This window comes from Macrosteles quadrilineatus, unplaced genomic scaffold (genome assembly GCF_028750875.1).
Source record: "Macrosteles quadrilineatus isolate MER2022 unplaced genomic scaffold, UCM_ALF_1.0 Scaffold_2__2_contigs__length_208266976, whole genome shotgun sequence".
Taxonomy (NCBI): Eukaryota; Metazoa; Arthropoda; class Insecta; order Hemiptera; family Cicadellidae; genus Macrosteles; species Macrosteles quadrilineatus.
In genome coordinates this window covers 17355222-17373161 of record NW_026542595.1, presented here as the reverse complement: position 1 = coordinate 17373161, position 17940 = coordinate 17355222, and the positions used below count along the sequence as shown (strand labels likewise).

The window sequence follows — 17940 nt, the reverse complement described above, 5'->3', positions numbered from 1 at the left end:
AGTTATACCATTCAGCTGATCATGATGTAAACTAATCTGTTCTTCATAAGGATAACATGGAGTCTTTGAAGGCCACTGGGGCCTATCAAACGTCAGACCTTAAAAAAAATGAATCATAAACCAACAAAATCGGTTGAGAAACCATGGACGAGTTCTGAAGACAAATTTTGTGTTCACCTATTTTATGTAGATGGATAGATTTGTTGGTCAAATCCAAAGCCTAAAGTTTCAAAAACACTAAGTATTTTTACTCGGTTCGGTATATCAGTAAATATAATACTAGTAAACATACAACAAACGGAACAAACTTCATGATAGTAAATCAAAAATAAAATTGGGTAAACTATAAGGTTTAATTAAGATAACTGGACAACAAGCATATCACATATCCATTTATTTGAAGAAAAAGATAGCCAAAATGCATGTTTCTGGCCCTGGACTATTTTATTAAAGACAATAATAGGTTTTTACGTACCTCCGTCAAATAGTCCAATAATAAAGGCCAAGGGCGGGGTCGGTAGCAGTTTTTATTTAATATTTTATGTCCATGTCGTATTTGTTTTAATTGTGTTCTTGATGAGTTGCAAGCTTTGAGAATGCTGTCATCGCAACGAAACATGTAAGCTACTGAGCAATCTTTATTATTGAACTATTTGACGAAGGTACGTAAAAACCTATTCCTAAAAAAGATAACAAAAACTGAACTGGCATAACAGAAGCAGTACACATTTTCATTGTGGCTATTTAGTATTTACAGACCATTTTCATTATCAGTTCACAGCCTACATACTTATACTACATATACTTATAAATACAATAATATACAGCACTAATTAATTATGTAATATTTCTAATAGATTCTGAATGATTAGGTGTTGTTGTAAATATTTACGGTTTAATAATTAAATTGCTTGAAAATAGCATTACCACTGGTGAGGTCTATTGAGACATAATATTGTATTTACTGTACTTCAATAAAGCCGATAAAAATGTCTAGCATAGATGCTTGTTTAGCATATATTTCACATGACAACCAAAAAACAACTTTAATAGTCTGCGTAATTTTACCCTTCAAATAAATTAATAGAGGAGATTGCATTACAATAATTTAAGCATAGTTTAGTGTGTGTAATTAGAGACTTTTGGATGCAAGTTAAACGTTCAACAATAGTGGTGAGGTCCCCTAAAAACTAGAAAAGAAAGTAATTTTCTGCAGATAATTCTACATGGTCTACAACGACTTGGTGTATTTTCTATATATGGTTAAATGCATCAAGATCCAGTCATTATTATGATCTAAGTATAAAAAAATAACATAATTGAAGTAAATTAATATAAAGTAACAACATGATACAAATAGAATGAACATACTTTTTGGGGTTACATTGTATTGTAATGCTCGCTGAAATACAACTAAAGAGGAAAAATATCTGGATAAAAATAAAATATAGTCTAACTGTATATATTTTAATATTATTCAATTAAGTTATACTTTATACTTTGTTACCTGTACCTCTGAATGTTTAGCTAATAAATATGACAGTAAAGTAATGACTAAAATGATACATTATTGAATACCAAACAGTCTATTTAACATAACTTCTCAGTGCTTGCTTGAGTCAACAGTAAGACTAATTAATTAGTACAAGGGCCTACTTTCCACAGAGAAAAAAGCAATTGTCCAAAGGTCTTTTTCACCACAACCTACGCTTAGTAGATTTATAATTATAATTTTAGCTTGTGATGATGGAATATATTTAGGTGCTAAGGGACACCAATGACCGTCATGTGTTTATAGTGTTAGTTAATGACATCTCCTCTCAACTGAGCAGTCAACCCCATCACCTTACGTTGCAACACTTCAACGGCGTCTTTGTAGTAGCGGATGGAGTCTGCCTGCTTTTGTAGTAGCTCTTGTACATCCTCACCATGCTCTCTGTACATACAAAACATACACTAGCACTGTTATTGTGAGACATCTGAGAAAGTACTTCTGTTGTATATACAGGGTGTTTTTTTAAAAACTTGCATCTTTATTTATGTAAAAACCGCAATAGATAGAAATATGCAGTTTGCGGGAATCATCTATTGACGTAGGGGGCCCAATTGTTTTGAATTCAACGTTACAATCACATTCCCCCCCTGCCCCCAACTTATTTTTTTTAAATAGCAAGGTACCGCTCGTGACATATCAAATGAAAGAGCATAAAAAAAGAAAATGTTTGATGAAAAAAAATTAAAAATCGGTTCATAAATTTGCGAGATATTTCCCCCCCCCCTTCCCCGGAACTTGATTTTTTTTTATAGCAAAGTACCCCTTGTGACATATCAAATGAAAGAGCATGAAAAAAGAAAATTTTTGGTGAAATTTATTTGTCATTTGATATGTCACAAGGGCGGGTACCTTGCTATTAAAAAACAAGTTATGGGTAGGGGAAAAGGGGGGGATTATCACACAAATTCATTAGCCGATTTTAAATTTTTTTCCACCAAAAATTTTCTTTTTTCATGCTCTTTCATTTGATATGTCACAAGGGGTACTTTGCTATAAAAAAAAATCAAGTTCCGGGGAAGGGGGGGGGGGGAAATATCTCGCAAATTTATTAACCGATTTTTAATTTTTTTTCATCAAACATTTTCTTTTTTCATGCTCTTTCATTTGATATGTCACAAGGGGTACCTTGCTATTTAAAAAAAATAAGTTGGGGGCAGGGGGGAAAGGGGGGGAATGTGAATGTAATGTTGAATTCAAAACAATTTGGCCCCCTACTTCAATAGATGATTCCCGCAAATTGCATATTCCTATCTATTGCGGTTTTCACATAAATAAAGATGCAAGTTTTTAAAAAAACACCCTGTATAGAACACCATCAGAAAATATTGATGACTTTCAACAGAAATTAAACCTGTTATTGGATATGATGGACAGAAAAAAGACAAACTTTGTAATGGGTGGGGACTTTAATATTGATGTTTTAAAAGAGGGTAAAAAGAAAAGTGATTTTATGAATATTTTAAAAATGCATGGTCTTCATTATACAATTAATATTCCCACTAGAACTACTCAAAAATGTGAATCAGCAATAGATAATTTTGTAACTAACATAAGTAGTAAAAGTTACGGAGTAGAATGCTTTATCACTGGTCTGTCAGATCATGATGGGCAACTGTTTAAGTTAATAGTAACTAAGGGTAGCAATGATAAGAAGTGTAAAATTAATTTGGAGAGTAGAAAGTTCAGCCAGGATAGTATAAACATGTTTATTAAAGATCTAGCTAATAAAGATTGGACCCAGCTGTACACTAGACCAGTAGATGAAAAATTTACCTATTTTTACGATATTCTGAAATATTATTTCAATTTGCATTTTCCAAAAGCCAAAACAGTAAAACATAATAATCACAACCAATGGATTGATGATGAAGTCATTTTTAAGAGTAGAAGAAACATAATTGATCAGTACCATGTGTATAGAAACAACAAAAGTAATATAGTATTAAAAAACCTTAATAAAGAACAAAAGAAGCAGTATAACCTAATGATTCAAACAAAGAAAAAAAATATGTTTAGTAATAAAATTAAAAATTCTGCTAATGTTAACAAAACGGTATGGAGAATGGTGAACAACGAAATACGAAGTAAAAGAGAAAAGCAATTTTCTAATATTGTTCTAAAGCACAATGGAATTAAAATTAAAAACCCTGATATTGTTTCAAATGTTTTAAATGATTACTTTGCTGATGTGGTGGAAAATCAGGTCATACCCAAAATTAACCTTAATAAAAACGTGTTACCAGTTGGTATAAACGCTTACTCTACAGAAACAAGATTCAATTGCAAAACCATTGACGAGAAAATACTAAATAATATGATTGATTCTCTGAAACCAAAGTGGTCATCCGGATATGACGAAATTCCAACCAAAATTCTAAAAGAAGCCAAATCAGTTCTATTAAAGCCATTGGTTCACGTTATAAACTCTTCCCTTATAACTGGTGTTTACCCGGCACAGCTAAAAATTTCCAAGATAATTCCTGTTCATAAAAAGGGGACACTTGAGGAGGTTTCTAATTATAGACCATTAGCAATACAACCATCTCTTTCCAAACTCTTTGAGAAAAGTATACTGTACCAATTAATAGATTATTATGAAAAAAACAATATGTTAGACTCAGAACAACACGGCTACAGAAAAGACAAGTCCACCACATCAGCATTGATATCTTTTATTGAAGATATTTTAGATAATTTAGATAAAGACAATTGTGTTGTTGGTGCTTTTTTAGATATGACTAAAGCTTTTGATAGTGTTCACCAACCCACATTAATCAATAGGCTTGAAAGTAATGGTATTTCTGGTAAAGAGTTAAACTGGATTAAGTCATACTTAGAAGGGAGGAAACAGTATGTTAACATTAAATTTGTAGACAACAAAAATGAATATGATGTTAAATCTAAGTTAAGACAGGTTAAATACTCGGTACCTCAAGGATCTGTTTTAGGGCCGTTCTTATTCTTGTGTTATCTGGGAGGTATGCAGGAACTTTTGACAAATAAAATTGATAATATTAGACTATGTCTGTATGCAGATGACATTAGCATGGCAATCCATGACAAAGACAAAACTGAAGCAGAACAAAAAATGAAAGAGGCCATAACAGTAGTAAACACTTTCCTAAATGAAAGAAATCTTTTATTAAATAGAAGTAAAACATCATTGGTGAAATTTTCTTGCACAAACTTAAAAAACAAAGCCAATTTTGATAATTTTGAAGAAAAAACAAAGTTTTTGGGACTTACAGTTGATAATACATTAAACTGGTCCAAACATGTTGATAATGTTTGTTGGAAAATAAGCTCTGGAATTTTCATTATCAATAGACTTCGCCCGTTTAGTAATGAGCAAACACTGAAGACAATTTACTATGCTCATATCCATTCACATTTATCATATGGATTAGAAATTTATGGGGGTACAAGCGACTATAACTTAAAAAGAATATTATGCTTACAGAAGGATGCTATTAGATGCATGCTAAATTTAGAAAGAGATGCCTCTTGTAAAAACTATTTTAAAGATTTAGGGTTTCTAACAGTTTATAGTTTAGTTTATACATTTACAAAACAATACTTTATGTGAAAAAAATGAATCAAAATTACAGCGACAACAGGACATTCATGAGCATGACACAAGGAACAAACAAAATTTTACAGTTAAAAAGCATAAAAAAGAAAAATTTAAACAAAGACCAGATTATATTGGCATCAAATTTATCAACCACCTCCCAGATAGCATTAGGAGATAGCTGAGTATGAATATGTTTAAAAGAAAATTGAAAACATTTCTAATAATTAATTCTATTTATATAGTAAAGAGGAATTTTTTAAACTATGAGTAGACTATTTATTTTAATTTTTTAACATTATGTGTGTATAACAATGTAACAACAATGTAACAATGACGCATTCATGTGCAGTTATGTACGTTCTGAATAAAGATTTGATTGATTGATTGATTGATTGATTGATTGATTGATTGATTGTACAAAGAGTTCAAACATAAACAAAAATACTAGGTATGCGGCCTCATGTCTGCCAATTGAGCAGAGTGAGCACCGATATAAACAAATAACATTGTTTACAAATAATTTTTTTTAAATATTATAGATTACAACATTAAAACATGAGTAAATGTTATTGATTAATAATCCTCATGATTTTTACCCATCGTAATAAGCAATTTACATAAGTCTTGCCATCTCTTTTTTTTCTTTTCTTACCATTTGCTTCTATTGTGTTTTATGCTTTTATTAAATATGACTCTCTCTATTAAAATGGCTCAAATAAGCAAGTCCTCGATTGTTCTAACTCTTGACAATGCTGAGTAAGTAAAAATAAAATTCTGACTTTCCTAAATCCACCACAGCCTGATCTACAGTACATTCTTGACTGCAATGGACTAAATATTGGATGTTGCCTTTGAAAACATTTTACATCATACTGGGGGATACGGAAATAACAACCCGTTGTACAATGTGGCTCCAAATTATTTTTCAAAAAATAAATGTGTGGGTCAAATTGTACTAAAATGCAAATTTGGAAATCTTCTAGGTAACTTTCTGTTTTGGTAAATTTGTATATGAAGCTATCGTACCTATGCTACCATTAAACATGCCTGTAGTAGTCCAAAGATTACTTTGAATTATCACACAACAACCTTTTGAAATGAAGATGTGTTTGTTAATGCCTTGGCATATAAATTACAGCATGAATAAATCAAATACATTCATAATAAATTACAACAAAATTATTAAAACCAATATAAAATGTGTTTGTGTATTAGGCTACGCCATTTAATTTGAGTTTCTGAGCCTGCACTGTGTTAGTGTAACACTTATTAGATTGGATTGTAGTAAATTACCAACCTGACATAAAAATGTCAACATGCGGTTCTGTTGGCTGCAACAATTCTTCTAATTACGTGAAAGTAGAAGGACTATCATATCAGAGGGGTAAGCTTAGATATGACTGGACTTAATTACGTACAAGCCCAAGTCTAGTCATCCTGACCTAATATGCCTTCGTATATTACTATGGTTTCGTATTGTATTATTATGGTAACTGTACTTCTGTACAGGCCTAGGCATCACTGTATTTATATAGGATAGGGGACTGTTTTCAATATTTCAAATTACAGAATTCCTGCTTTGCAGGTTCTATTTTCAATAACGAAGATTTTCTTTTACTGTATTTAAACCAATATTTGTTACAAAACTAATAGCAATAAGGAAAATTAAAAGAAACAACCTGCTTGGAATGATTCAGTCGACTTACAATAATTAGGTATAATAATTAGGTAACGAATGCGATGCTACGACAGCCGCGGGTGGCTAGCACCCGCTGAACCCTTCAAATGAGGATTTGCCGCTCTGTTCAACCCAAAATTTTGAAAAACTAAGAGCAATAGAAAAATAGTTTAATACAAACAGCACTTACCCAAACATTTCTAAAATGAATCATTCTGAAAATCCAGACTGTAAATATTTTCTGTCAATGGTAAAACAACATTTAAACATTCATATTATATTATATATACCATTGATCAGTAATACAACCTAAGAGTAGTAATCAATGATCAATGGTATTAATCGGACTGTTCTCTTTTCTACTGTATTTTGTAATTTTCTAGCTTACTGTAGATGGTTTATGACAACCAAAATGTCATTAGTCTTTCTTTATTTACATTTACGTTGTTTTGTTAATTGGTAACCATCATAGCAACTCATAAGGCTAATGTTATATATTTTAGATTAGTTTTAATTTGTACATACATTATCAAATTGAAATTTGTTTGTGTACAAACATGCTCACTGTTTGTCAAAATAACCCTGGAAAGTTTGGCTTTAATCTGTTCAGCCGTTAGTGAGTTATCTGATTACATAGTTTGCATAAGTTCCGATCTCAAAGAGCTTCGCTCAATCCGCTAACAAAATAAAATAAACCCTAAATTTATATATCTTAGATGATAAAATATTTTCCATCTTCAAAAAAGTTATGGAATGTTTTAGTGCTTGTCTTACAATCAGCAGGTAGCGGATTTGATCCTGAGAAGAGTGAGTAGCTCTTTTATGGTTTGAAACTGGGCCAGGTGCCTCAATCATTGTGCTTGTGAGTAATGTTCGCGAGCATGTTCGTGACGGTGTTGGCGGTGAATAGGGGTGTGCGATGCATCGAAAATGCATCGAAATTTCGATTCGATTCAATTCGATGCATCGAATCGCGATTCGATTCAGTGGTGGTCAAAAAACGATTCGATTCATGAGGGAGTCAGTATCCATATACGAAAAACGCCTGCAGAAAGTCAACGCAATACCCGCAATACAGGAGCGCGTTGCTGTTGCGTTTCCTTTACGAAGGCGTTCTTATTTAATACATTCTTTGCATTAAATATAGCTTTAATTGTTTTATATTTTTTCGTTTTGACATTGCAAATGATGAGAGGTTTTGTTTTTTGTCTTGATGTAAGCAGTGTGAAAAATATTTTACTACTGTAAACTTAGCCAAAACAAGATAGGTCACTCCAAAATGATTTTAAAAATAAGTCTGAAAAATTGTTACTTAATACTTAACTAGTAAGATTAATGTTATAGACTGATACATTTGGTATTTTTGTTAGTGGTCTGCCGGTCCCAATTTTTGTTCGGGCAAGAGAAAAAAAAGAATAATTTATTTCCAAAGAAACACTCTTATATTATTATATCTATTATTACAGAGGAATTAAAATGTTCAAATGAGAATTAAAGATTAGTAAGTTGGCTCACGAATAAAGACACAACAGAGCAATTGCCGCACTGCCACTAGCCAGAGCTAGTCTAGTCGTCTACTGACAAGATTGACAAGACAAAAGCTGTTACGCAACACTAACAGTGCAAAGAAAACAAAGTCAAAAGAATAGACTATTTATCCAGACATACTAGTTTAATCATTTATTATTTATTCCATACCTAATTTAAAATATATTTTAGTATTTTACATAATAAATTATAAACAAAATAAATATCTGATATAGTGAACAGATCTGTATCTTGGTTAGATGGGGTTAAAAAAATATATTTCTAAGATCCAATACAATATTTACAACTCACAAATTACAATGAATTAATTTCTTTGAAAATGATCTGTAACAGTTTTGTTTTTGAATAAAGAAATATATTTTTTTGTCTCTACTTCCTTGTTTCATCACTTGCATTTTGTCAGCAATTGAAGCAACTGGGTAGCAACCGGGTGGTGTAAGAGGGGAGGGGTAGGGTCTATGACCTTGAATGCACACATCGTTGCCCGGGCCTGGCTGGTGAGAGTGATTCATTGTTTTTGTTGACATACTACTACCCTTCCTTCAGAGAAAAAGACCCTGCTGTTCCAAAAACATTGAGGGTAGTTTAAAAACATTGACCTGTGTTGCCAAGGACACTAGGCTAGAAGATAGCATTTAACTTTCTTATCTCTTGATTTAATATTATTTTAATCTACTATATATTATTTAAGAGTTACTTTTCGGGTACCTAATTAATTGTGATTTTGTTTGGCTTTATTTTATGGATTTTTATTTCATTCATTAGCTATCAAAATCAGTTTTTTTAGGATTTTAATATCTTGCAGTTAGTAGGTCTATACTACTGTATGACATGATATGCATTTTTTACAGTCCTTAATAATTATACCATAAACAATGTTTGTGTGTTATTTACTGTTTTTTAGTTTTATAGTAGGGCCTAAATTAGTTTACACAATATCTTTTCTTCAATGAGTTCTCCACTTGTCATGTTGCTTAGTACACTTTTAGGACTTTTTTAGGTCCTATAAAAAATAATGCCTATGTAAAGCTGTAGGCCTACTAACTGATGCCAATAATAGATAATTCTTTATTTATGATGATGTAACAAATAATGTAAGTGTGAGGTTATTATACTAAGGAGGTTAGGAGGCAGGGAATGAATGATAGGCCTACATATTGCATGGTGGAAACATATTATTTTTATTTTCTTCTTGCTTGCAGTCCTGAAGCAGGTCCACAGGATATGTAGGCTAAATTTATTTCTTAATGGTCTTTTTATATTAAGTTCCATTCAAATTTGTTGTAATTTAGCTGACGGTACCTATTTAGTTATTTAAACAGTTATTAAAATGAGAATTAATGTCTTGATAAAAAAAATATTTTCTTCTTTCTTGCAATTGAGCCAATTCCAAGTAAAAATTATGAAATAGGCAAGTAAACCAGCTCACAGGTTATTCTAATCCCTATGATTGAAAATAAATATTTTTTCACCTAAAATTCATATGTTAAGTATGAATAGGCCTAATACCACATGAACAAAAATTTGCATTACACAAATGTGGTAAATTTTAATTATTGTTAATCCACTCAATTGACAATAATGAATAGAAAAATACCGTATTGCTTCGAATCGAGTTGCATCGAATCGAATCGAAAATCTTTTGAATCGAATCGTTGCTTCGAATCGAAAATTTCTTGCTGCTTCGCACACCCCTAGCGGTGAACATGCTCACCCGTATGTGGGGTCTGCAAGCCTTCGTACCGGCGAGCATGATGGGCTCGGCGCTCGGCTTGTCGGACTGTCACAGCACGAGAGAAGCAAGAGTACTGTGCAATAGCGGCATGCAAGTCGCGAGCATGCTCGACCGTCTGTTGAAAACGCCGAGCGTGTTCGCGAGAGTGTCCGCCAACAGGCTCGCGAACATGCTCGCCCATGTAGGGAGGGCTTTAGGGCTGCTTCATTCAGGCTTATTTTAGTCAAACAAGATACCTAGTATATTTAAAATCACTTTGTATTTATTAAGTAAGCTATTGATATTCAACTTAAAATAACTAGTGTGTCTTTCTTGTTCCCAATTTAACCCAGTTAAAATCTGTTAAATAACACACAGTTGAATGAAAAGAAGTAAACTACAAAGTACTATAGTTCGGGTGACTTTACCTGTATCCAACCTCATGATTGGTAAAGGCTTCCCAAGTGTCAGGACTGGTGACATCAGGAGGAGCTTTGGCTGAGTTGAACTTTTTCACGTTTACTGTCAAACATACCTTCCGATAAACAACCATACTCACTACAAAATTTATATATATAGCCTACTTATTGTATGAGAATATAAACCATAGAAAAAGTTTTAAAACCATACAACTAATTAATGTTAATATAAATTCTGATTTTGTATGGTTTTCTGTAGTTTTAAACAAAGAAATGTTTATGATTTTCTGCAATAGCAGAAGGTGTTTACAGTTTTGCTGCGATCGAGGGAGACTATGATCACTTGTAATAAAATCAAAACACTCTTCAAGTTAATCCTTCCCTATTTAATCAATCTATGTTATTAATTCTGTAAGTGAGTTTTTTTAAATTAAAATTGTTGGAATTTGACAGCTTGTAGGATGATGGGTGAGGGCTCAAATTAAAGGTCTTGGTCCCAGGGTGTTGGGAAGAATGTCCAAATCTACCATAAAATGAGAAATGCCAAAGCACAAATATAAAAGCTACATAGGATAAAGCAGCATACATACTGCACACATATAGTGATGCAGAAAAGTAAAGAACAGTTTTCCAAATATCATATGACGTCACCAATCATCATATCCAAAGACCAAGCGACACAGTTGTGCGACAGATATCCCTGTAGACCACTGCAGAGAATTCAGTGCCTTCAAATAAACCGTTACAAAGATATAAGCCTTTTGATAACATTGGAACACCAATGCAAATATGCATCGTCAGTCTATTTTAATATGTGACGGCAGTCTATGGGTAGAAACCGGCCGTCGCATATGTGCGTCGCTGGTCTATATGAATGAAAAATGTTGTACTATTGCCGAAGCGAACGTGTCAATATGTAAACAATAAACATGCTAATGAGGTAATACCGAGATGATATCCACTTAAACCTGCCCCCTGGCAGAACTAAAGTTGCAGCCTAAACTCACTATTTTTTATGAATAAAATATATTTCTTAGTCCCGAAATTGGTCTCCCAAACACAAGCTTTTTAGAAATTTGCCCTGAGCTCGGCTTGATAAAAATCACAGGCTCAGACGCTTAAATTTACATAGGTTGCCAAACATATTAAGTTAGGATACAAAGTATAATTTATCACTGTCACGGCCATATTGGTGATCATATCTTGCAACCTCGGCAAAATTTGTGACGACTTCCCAAGGTTGTGGGAACATCCTTAAACATCTCCAGCAATTAAGACAACACATTGGATTATTTTTCACAACCGCGGCATTAGCTGTAAAGATTTGCCACGATCACGGCAACACTTGATGATTACTCAGGGGGCACATCCATTATGATCTTGTGCCCATCCAGGATCATATCTTGCGACCATCAAACAATTTGCAATTATTTCCCTTGATCCCATCAGTGCTGTGACTATTACTTACTATATAAGGAACACCAGAATAGCAGCAACGTTGTGAGCGTCTCAAATGATCGCAGCAATAAATGTCATCATTTCACACGACCGCGGCAACATCCATAATCACGCTCAGTGATCAATCATCTGTAAGTTTCAGTACAGTAACATGCTCTCTTAACCGAACCCAGATCAAGTGTCGCTCGGATTAACTGCCTATGCCTGGGTAGAATAGACATGTTAGTTGGATTATCCGCCTTCAACTTTTTTAAATAACTGGTTTTATTCACCTTTCCTAGGAATATGGACTAATGTTCCCATTCCAATCCAACACAGTAATAAAATAAATTGTGTCCATGCAAGTCTACCACCTATCCAGTTAACTAAAAGACTATCTGTGAGGGTCTAAACTGCAGGAATAGGAGTTTTGATTCAGATCCACCTCTTCTTGATTCTTAACTCTTAAAAACCTAAGCCCGAGTATAGCTCGGGGTGTTAGTTCGTTGAATCTCACCTGTAAGCAGTAGTGCTTGTAGTGGCACTTGTCGCCTTCAGCCGACAGTGGCATGATAGCTCAGTTGGCTAAGGCGTATCACTGACGAGTGTAGCGTTAAGGTCTTTCTACATGTGCGGGTTCGAATCCTATACATGTGCAATCCATACTAAGCTCAATAAGGCAGAATCATGGGGATGGGCACCGCAAAAGGTGAGTTGATATATGATACTGACAGTGACAAACCTAGAGCTTGCATTTTTGTCAGTAGAGATATTAAGACACTGAAAGTCACTAATCTCTGTTCTAGGGATTGCGCCGTGACCGAGGTTTACAGGCAGATGGGTGACGGTAACGTCAGAATCCTGCTTGCGTCAGTATACCTGCCATATGACTCTCAGGAACCACCAGCGACCAGAGAAATGAGGATGGTTGTAGAATATGGAGCCAGGGAAAGGAGACACCTCTGCCGTTGGGCTGCGACGCCAATGCCCATCATGTGGTCTGGGGCAGCAGCAACGTCAATGAGAGAGGTGAGAGAAGGCAAGGGAAGATTGGGCTTGCGCTAGGGCTGTGATCACCTTTAACGGTATTAAATGGGCTCATAGGGCATTACAACCATTTAAAGCTCCTGGTACCGATGGCATCTATCCTGTGTTTTTGCAGGAAGGTGGGGACCAGTTGATACTCCCCTTGGTGCGTCTTTTCAGGACCAGCTTAGCCAGTGGAGGCCACTAACAGCATGGAGGACCTCAAGGGTGGTATTACTACCGAAGCCTGGAAGGGACACATATGCTGTACCTAAGGCTTTCAGACCAATCAGCCAGTACATCGTTTCTCCTGAAGACCATGGAGAAATTAGTGGATAGACGAATAAAGAAAAATGCTATCTCGAATAAGGAAATAGCGGTGGCTGTATTTCTTGATATAGAAGGAGCTTTAGACAACACTAGTACTCGCTCTATTCTATCAAAGCTGGTGTCAAGAAATGTGGAAAGCGCTGTAGTGAGGTGGATAGGCAACATGCTCGAAAGTAGGAGAGCGCAAGCTTCTCTGTGTGGGACGGTGAGAGAGGTCAAGGCCCAAAGAGGGTGTCCACAGGGTGGCGTCTTGTCACCAAATCTGTGGAACCTGGTGGTCGACGATCTCCTGTCCGAGCTCAATGCACAGGGCATGTACGCTCAAGGATATGCTGACGATATTGTTGTCCTAATAAGAGGAAAATTTATGAACACTTGCCTGGAACTCATGCGGAGGGCATTGTTCATAGTGGAGAGGTGGTGCAACCAGGAAGGTCTGAGGGTCAATCCAATGAAGACCGTAATGGCACCATTTACAATGAAGAGAAATGTTGATATCGCTAGAGTACCAACTCTCTTCGGTAATCAGATCCAGGTTAAGAGGGAGTTCAAGTACCTAGGAATAAGGCTGGACGACAAGCTCACCTGGAACAGCCATTTGGCACATATAACGCAGCGCTCTCAGACCACACTTATGATGATGAGACGGGCTATTGGGAAGACCTGGGGTCTAAGCCCACAAATGACTATCTGGCTATACACTATGGTTGCAAGACCGATGCTGGTGTATGGCTCAGTGGTCTGGTGGACCAAGCGAGTGGCATGCCTTAGCATCACAGGAGCCATGAGAGGCACTCCAACTGCAGCCCTGGAAGTAGTGCTAAACCTGCCACCTCTCGACATTATTGTGAAAGGAGAGGCAAGGATGGTAGCCTACAGAATGGCTTGCAATGGCAACTGGAAGTATAATGCCTCCAGTGAGCACACAAGAATTGTGGACAAGGTGCAGATGAACACCTTGGAAATGCTACCAGACAGGATGGTGAAGATCACAGATCTAGAAAAACCATACAATGTCAACATTGTTGACAGGGATGCCTGGGACAAGGGTGAACCTGAATACATGAAAAGGGGGGTTCCCTTGGTATACGGATGGCTCGAAAAAGCCAACGGGCATGGGGGCTGGAATATATGGAGTCAGACCCAAGGCGCAGTTCTGCGTAAGCCTGGCAAAAATGGCCACTGTACTCCAGGCAGAAGTTGTTGCCCTGTCCGAGTGTGCAAGAGTGTGTTTGAAGCGTGGCCTTATAGGCCACACTGTATACATGAACTCGGACAGAAAAGCAGCACTAATGACACTTGACAGTTTTGACTTTTCGTCCAAGGCTGTATGGAACTGTCATCAGGCCATGAAAGCCCTAAGAAAGAACAACAGGATCATCCTTAGTTGGGTTCCAGGGCACAAAGGTATTGCTGGCAATGAGGGAGCTGACAAGTGGGCAAACAAAGGAGCTGAAAGCCCAGTCATGGGTCCAGAGCCGACGTGTGGCATTGCTTACAGCACAGCACTGAGATCTGTTCGCCAGTGGATGGGCATAGAACATCGAAGGAGCTGGGAAAGAACAGAAGGCAATGTACAGTCAAAGAGAATGCTGCAGACACCTATTGGTGCGATAGCGGCAGATGCCCTGGGGCTGAGTAGGAAGACCCTGCGGAAGGTGGTTGGCTTTATTAGCGGCCATTGGGTATTTCGTGGACATCTACACAAGATGGGAATTCAAGTTGAAAGCCTCTTATGTAGGAAATGTGGAGAGGAGGAGGAGACAGCATTCCACGTGATATTTATGTGGCCAGCCCTAAAAGGTCTGCGCATGAGATCCCTTGGCCTATCGACTGGAGATCAAAGGGAAGAACGGGTCACCATAGTCAAAAAGATCTCATGGTTCACAAAGGACCTGGGATTTGACAAAGAATGAGGACCTGTGAATGAGGGTGCACAATAAGCTGTTCCAGCCGCATGGCAATCCCATGGTTACTTGTAAGCCTGGCCCTCAATGAAAAAAAAATAAAAAAAATGTGTGAGTGTGAGTGTGACTTAGCTGACTGGAGAGGCCCACTTTAAGTAAGTTAAACACTGTCCGGCTTGGTTGAATTTGACGGTATTATTGAGTTTTAATAGGGATTGCACACAACACATTTTTTGCTCCTGTTTACATTAAGTATAGAGGATGACACAGATTTTTCTCTTTTTGCTTTTATTTTAGTTAAATATGGACATATCGTGTAAATAAATCTTACTAATATTATAAATCTGAAAGTTTGTGAGTTTGTGTGTATGTTTGTGTGTGTGTGTGTGTTGCTCAATCACGCATAAACTACTGGACGGATTGGGCTGAAATTTGGCATGATGATAGCTCACATTCCCGATTAGCATTAAAGCATATTCTTATCTCAAAAACCCTTTCGGGCTCCGCCCCAGTGGCTCTGTAGTTCCCCATGTTAATCTTATGATTTTTCATATTTAAAAGTAATTAATGAATCTTTACAGCTGTTTCAATTAAACAAGTTGGTTCTGTTCTATGATGTTCAATAGCATAAAAGTTACAAGGATTACCAACAGGGTGCAGCACTATTATTATATTTTTAATTTATGACAACAGCTAATTTCCAACCAAAAGGTGAGTGAGCGTAGCGAACGAACTTCAACCTGGAGGCGAGTTAGCATAGCAAACGAGCTAACCTGAAGGCAAGTGAGCGCAGCGAACGAGCTCCAACCTAAAGGTGAGTGAGCGTAGCAAACGAATATATTATACATAAATATATTATAAAAGACATAAGAGGTCATAAACTAAAACAATATTAACTCAGAGAAATACAAAACATAGGCTTAGGGCTTTAAGTGTCAATGCATGACTGCAAAACTAAGTGTAAAATAATCACCCAAGTAAACAATGAGAAAGTAAGACAAGAAGATGAATTCTACGGAGATCAACATCAACGCTACCCAGCCTGGTGAGTCCCAGTGTGAACCACAGACTTTCTCTAGGGTCAGGTTCATCTGTTGATACACAGTCACCATCACCAGCAACACTGCATTACCTGGACAATAATAATAGGGCTAGTATATCTTATGAGTAAACTAAACTCATGTTTCCATTAGTTTCTCACCCACAATTCTTCCTCTTGTGAGATAATTCTACAGACTGCTCTGTTATTAATAAGTTAGCATTAAAAATGCTGGTGGATTGATCTAAGGCTCAAATTACAAAATAATCTTTGCAGCCATGTGGCCTACTGTTGGATTGGAAACTCACTGGTAGTATACACAGCTAACATTTGTTGATATTCTTTTTCTAAACCTGATAAGTGAGTCATTTTGTTCTGTAGTTCAATTTGCTGATTGCACTTAAACCATTTCCTTGAAAAAATACTTTAAAATGCCCTTGGCACAGGAAAAAGTAAATAAAAATATCAACATTTTGTTACTTAAATGAAAAATTATTAAAATTAATAATTGCATACCTAGATACTATTGACTATTGGGCATGGGCGTCCATTTTTTCTTTAGGGGGACCGGGGGTTGGGGTACGGAATAAACCTAAAATATTTTCAACCTAATTTTTTGTTGCTGACATAGTTTATGGGTCATAACAGAGTTGCTATGGTTCATAATAAGTCTTTCCATTAGTTTGATTTTATGACGTAATTTCGGTGTAGGAGACAACATTTATTATAAATACCCTCGCCGCAGCAAACCTGCAGACTAAGCGAATTTGCCTTTACCTGGCTTTATTTCTACCTACTAAAATATTCCCTGAAAATTGTCAGATTTATTTCCTATTTAAATAACATCTATTTTTTACTTATTTAATACGCAAACAGGTTTTTTGTGACAATTACTCCTCTGAAACTACTGAACTGATTGACATGTTTTTGGTGTCATTGCAAAGAGTGTAACGTGAAATTGTGCAGGAAACTTTCTTTTAGCGAATTTCCCTATAGGGAAGTAGCTATTACCGTAGGTCTCATGGTAAGACCTAGGCCCGGGACCGATTTACTTTTTCATTTTGATGTCCCCAGAGGCCAAAAACACCATTCGTTCAAATTTTTATATATGTATATATATATACCTATATATAGTGAATAAAACAATATTAGAAATTGAAAAAGACAGATAAAAATTCATGCTGGTTCGCGAACTCGTTTGAATAAACATAGGTGTACACGTTTGTACCAAATTTCATCAAAATCTGATCATTTTTGCTCGAGTTATCGTGCTAACAGACACATATTGTACCGATTTTGTTGTAAAATACAACAAATCAATATGAGTAGACGCGAAGAACTAGTCAGCTGATTAAACAATAGACAGATATTAACCACAATGCATCACGCACTAGAAGTGGAGGGGATACAAAAGTCTAGCCAGAGGTCATTTTTGTCTTGTACTACCAGTTGTGTTCCAGTCCTTCCGTGGTTAGGCGAGTAAAAAAATCGTTTCGTGCAAATTAAATTCATTCGCGGTGTTAGTCGGTCAGATTTTATTTTCATCAAAATCGTTAAGCCTATATCCCGCAGGGATATAATTGCCGCGCGGTTGGAAAATATCAATCCCGAGAAACAAGTGTTATAAATTAACTTTACCGGTTAACACGATCCGCCATTGAAAATTTCTAGTTCGAAGCCAAATCAATTCAATCGCGTTTTGGAAAGCTCGCC

General features: G+C 36.0%; 1 protein-coding gene across 2 annotated transcripts in view; it reads right to left on the bottom strand.

Annotated features, from left to right (window-relative positions):
* Positions 1–379: 379 nt before the first annotated feature.
* Positions 380–17940, bottom strand: part of LOC128986216 (transmembrane protein 192-like) — a 63822-nt gene continuing 46261 nt past the window's right edge. For both annotated transcript variants that reach the window (XM_054406442.1, XM_054406441.1), the window contains exons 5-7: positions 16162–16320; positions 10498–10591; positions 380–1936 (exon numbers count right to left, since the gene is read on the bottom strand). In XM_054406442.1, the coding sequence (XP_054262417.1) occupies positions 1801–1936; positions 10498–10591; positions 16162–16320 (389 nt within the window). In that variant the 3' untranslated portion in view covers positions 380–1800. The remainder of the gene's footprint in view (positions 1937–10497; positions 10592–16161; positions 16321–17940) is intronic.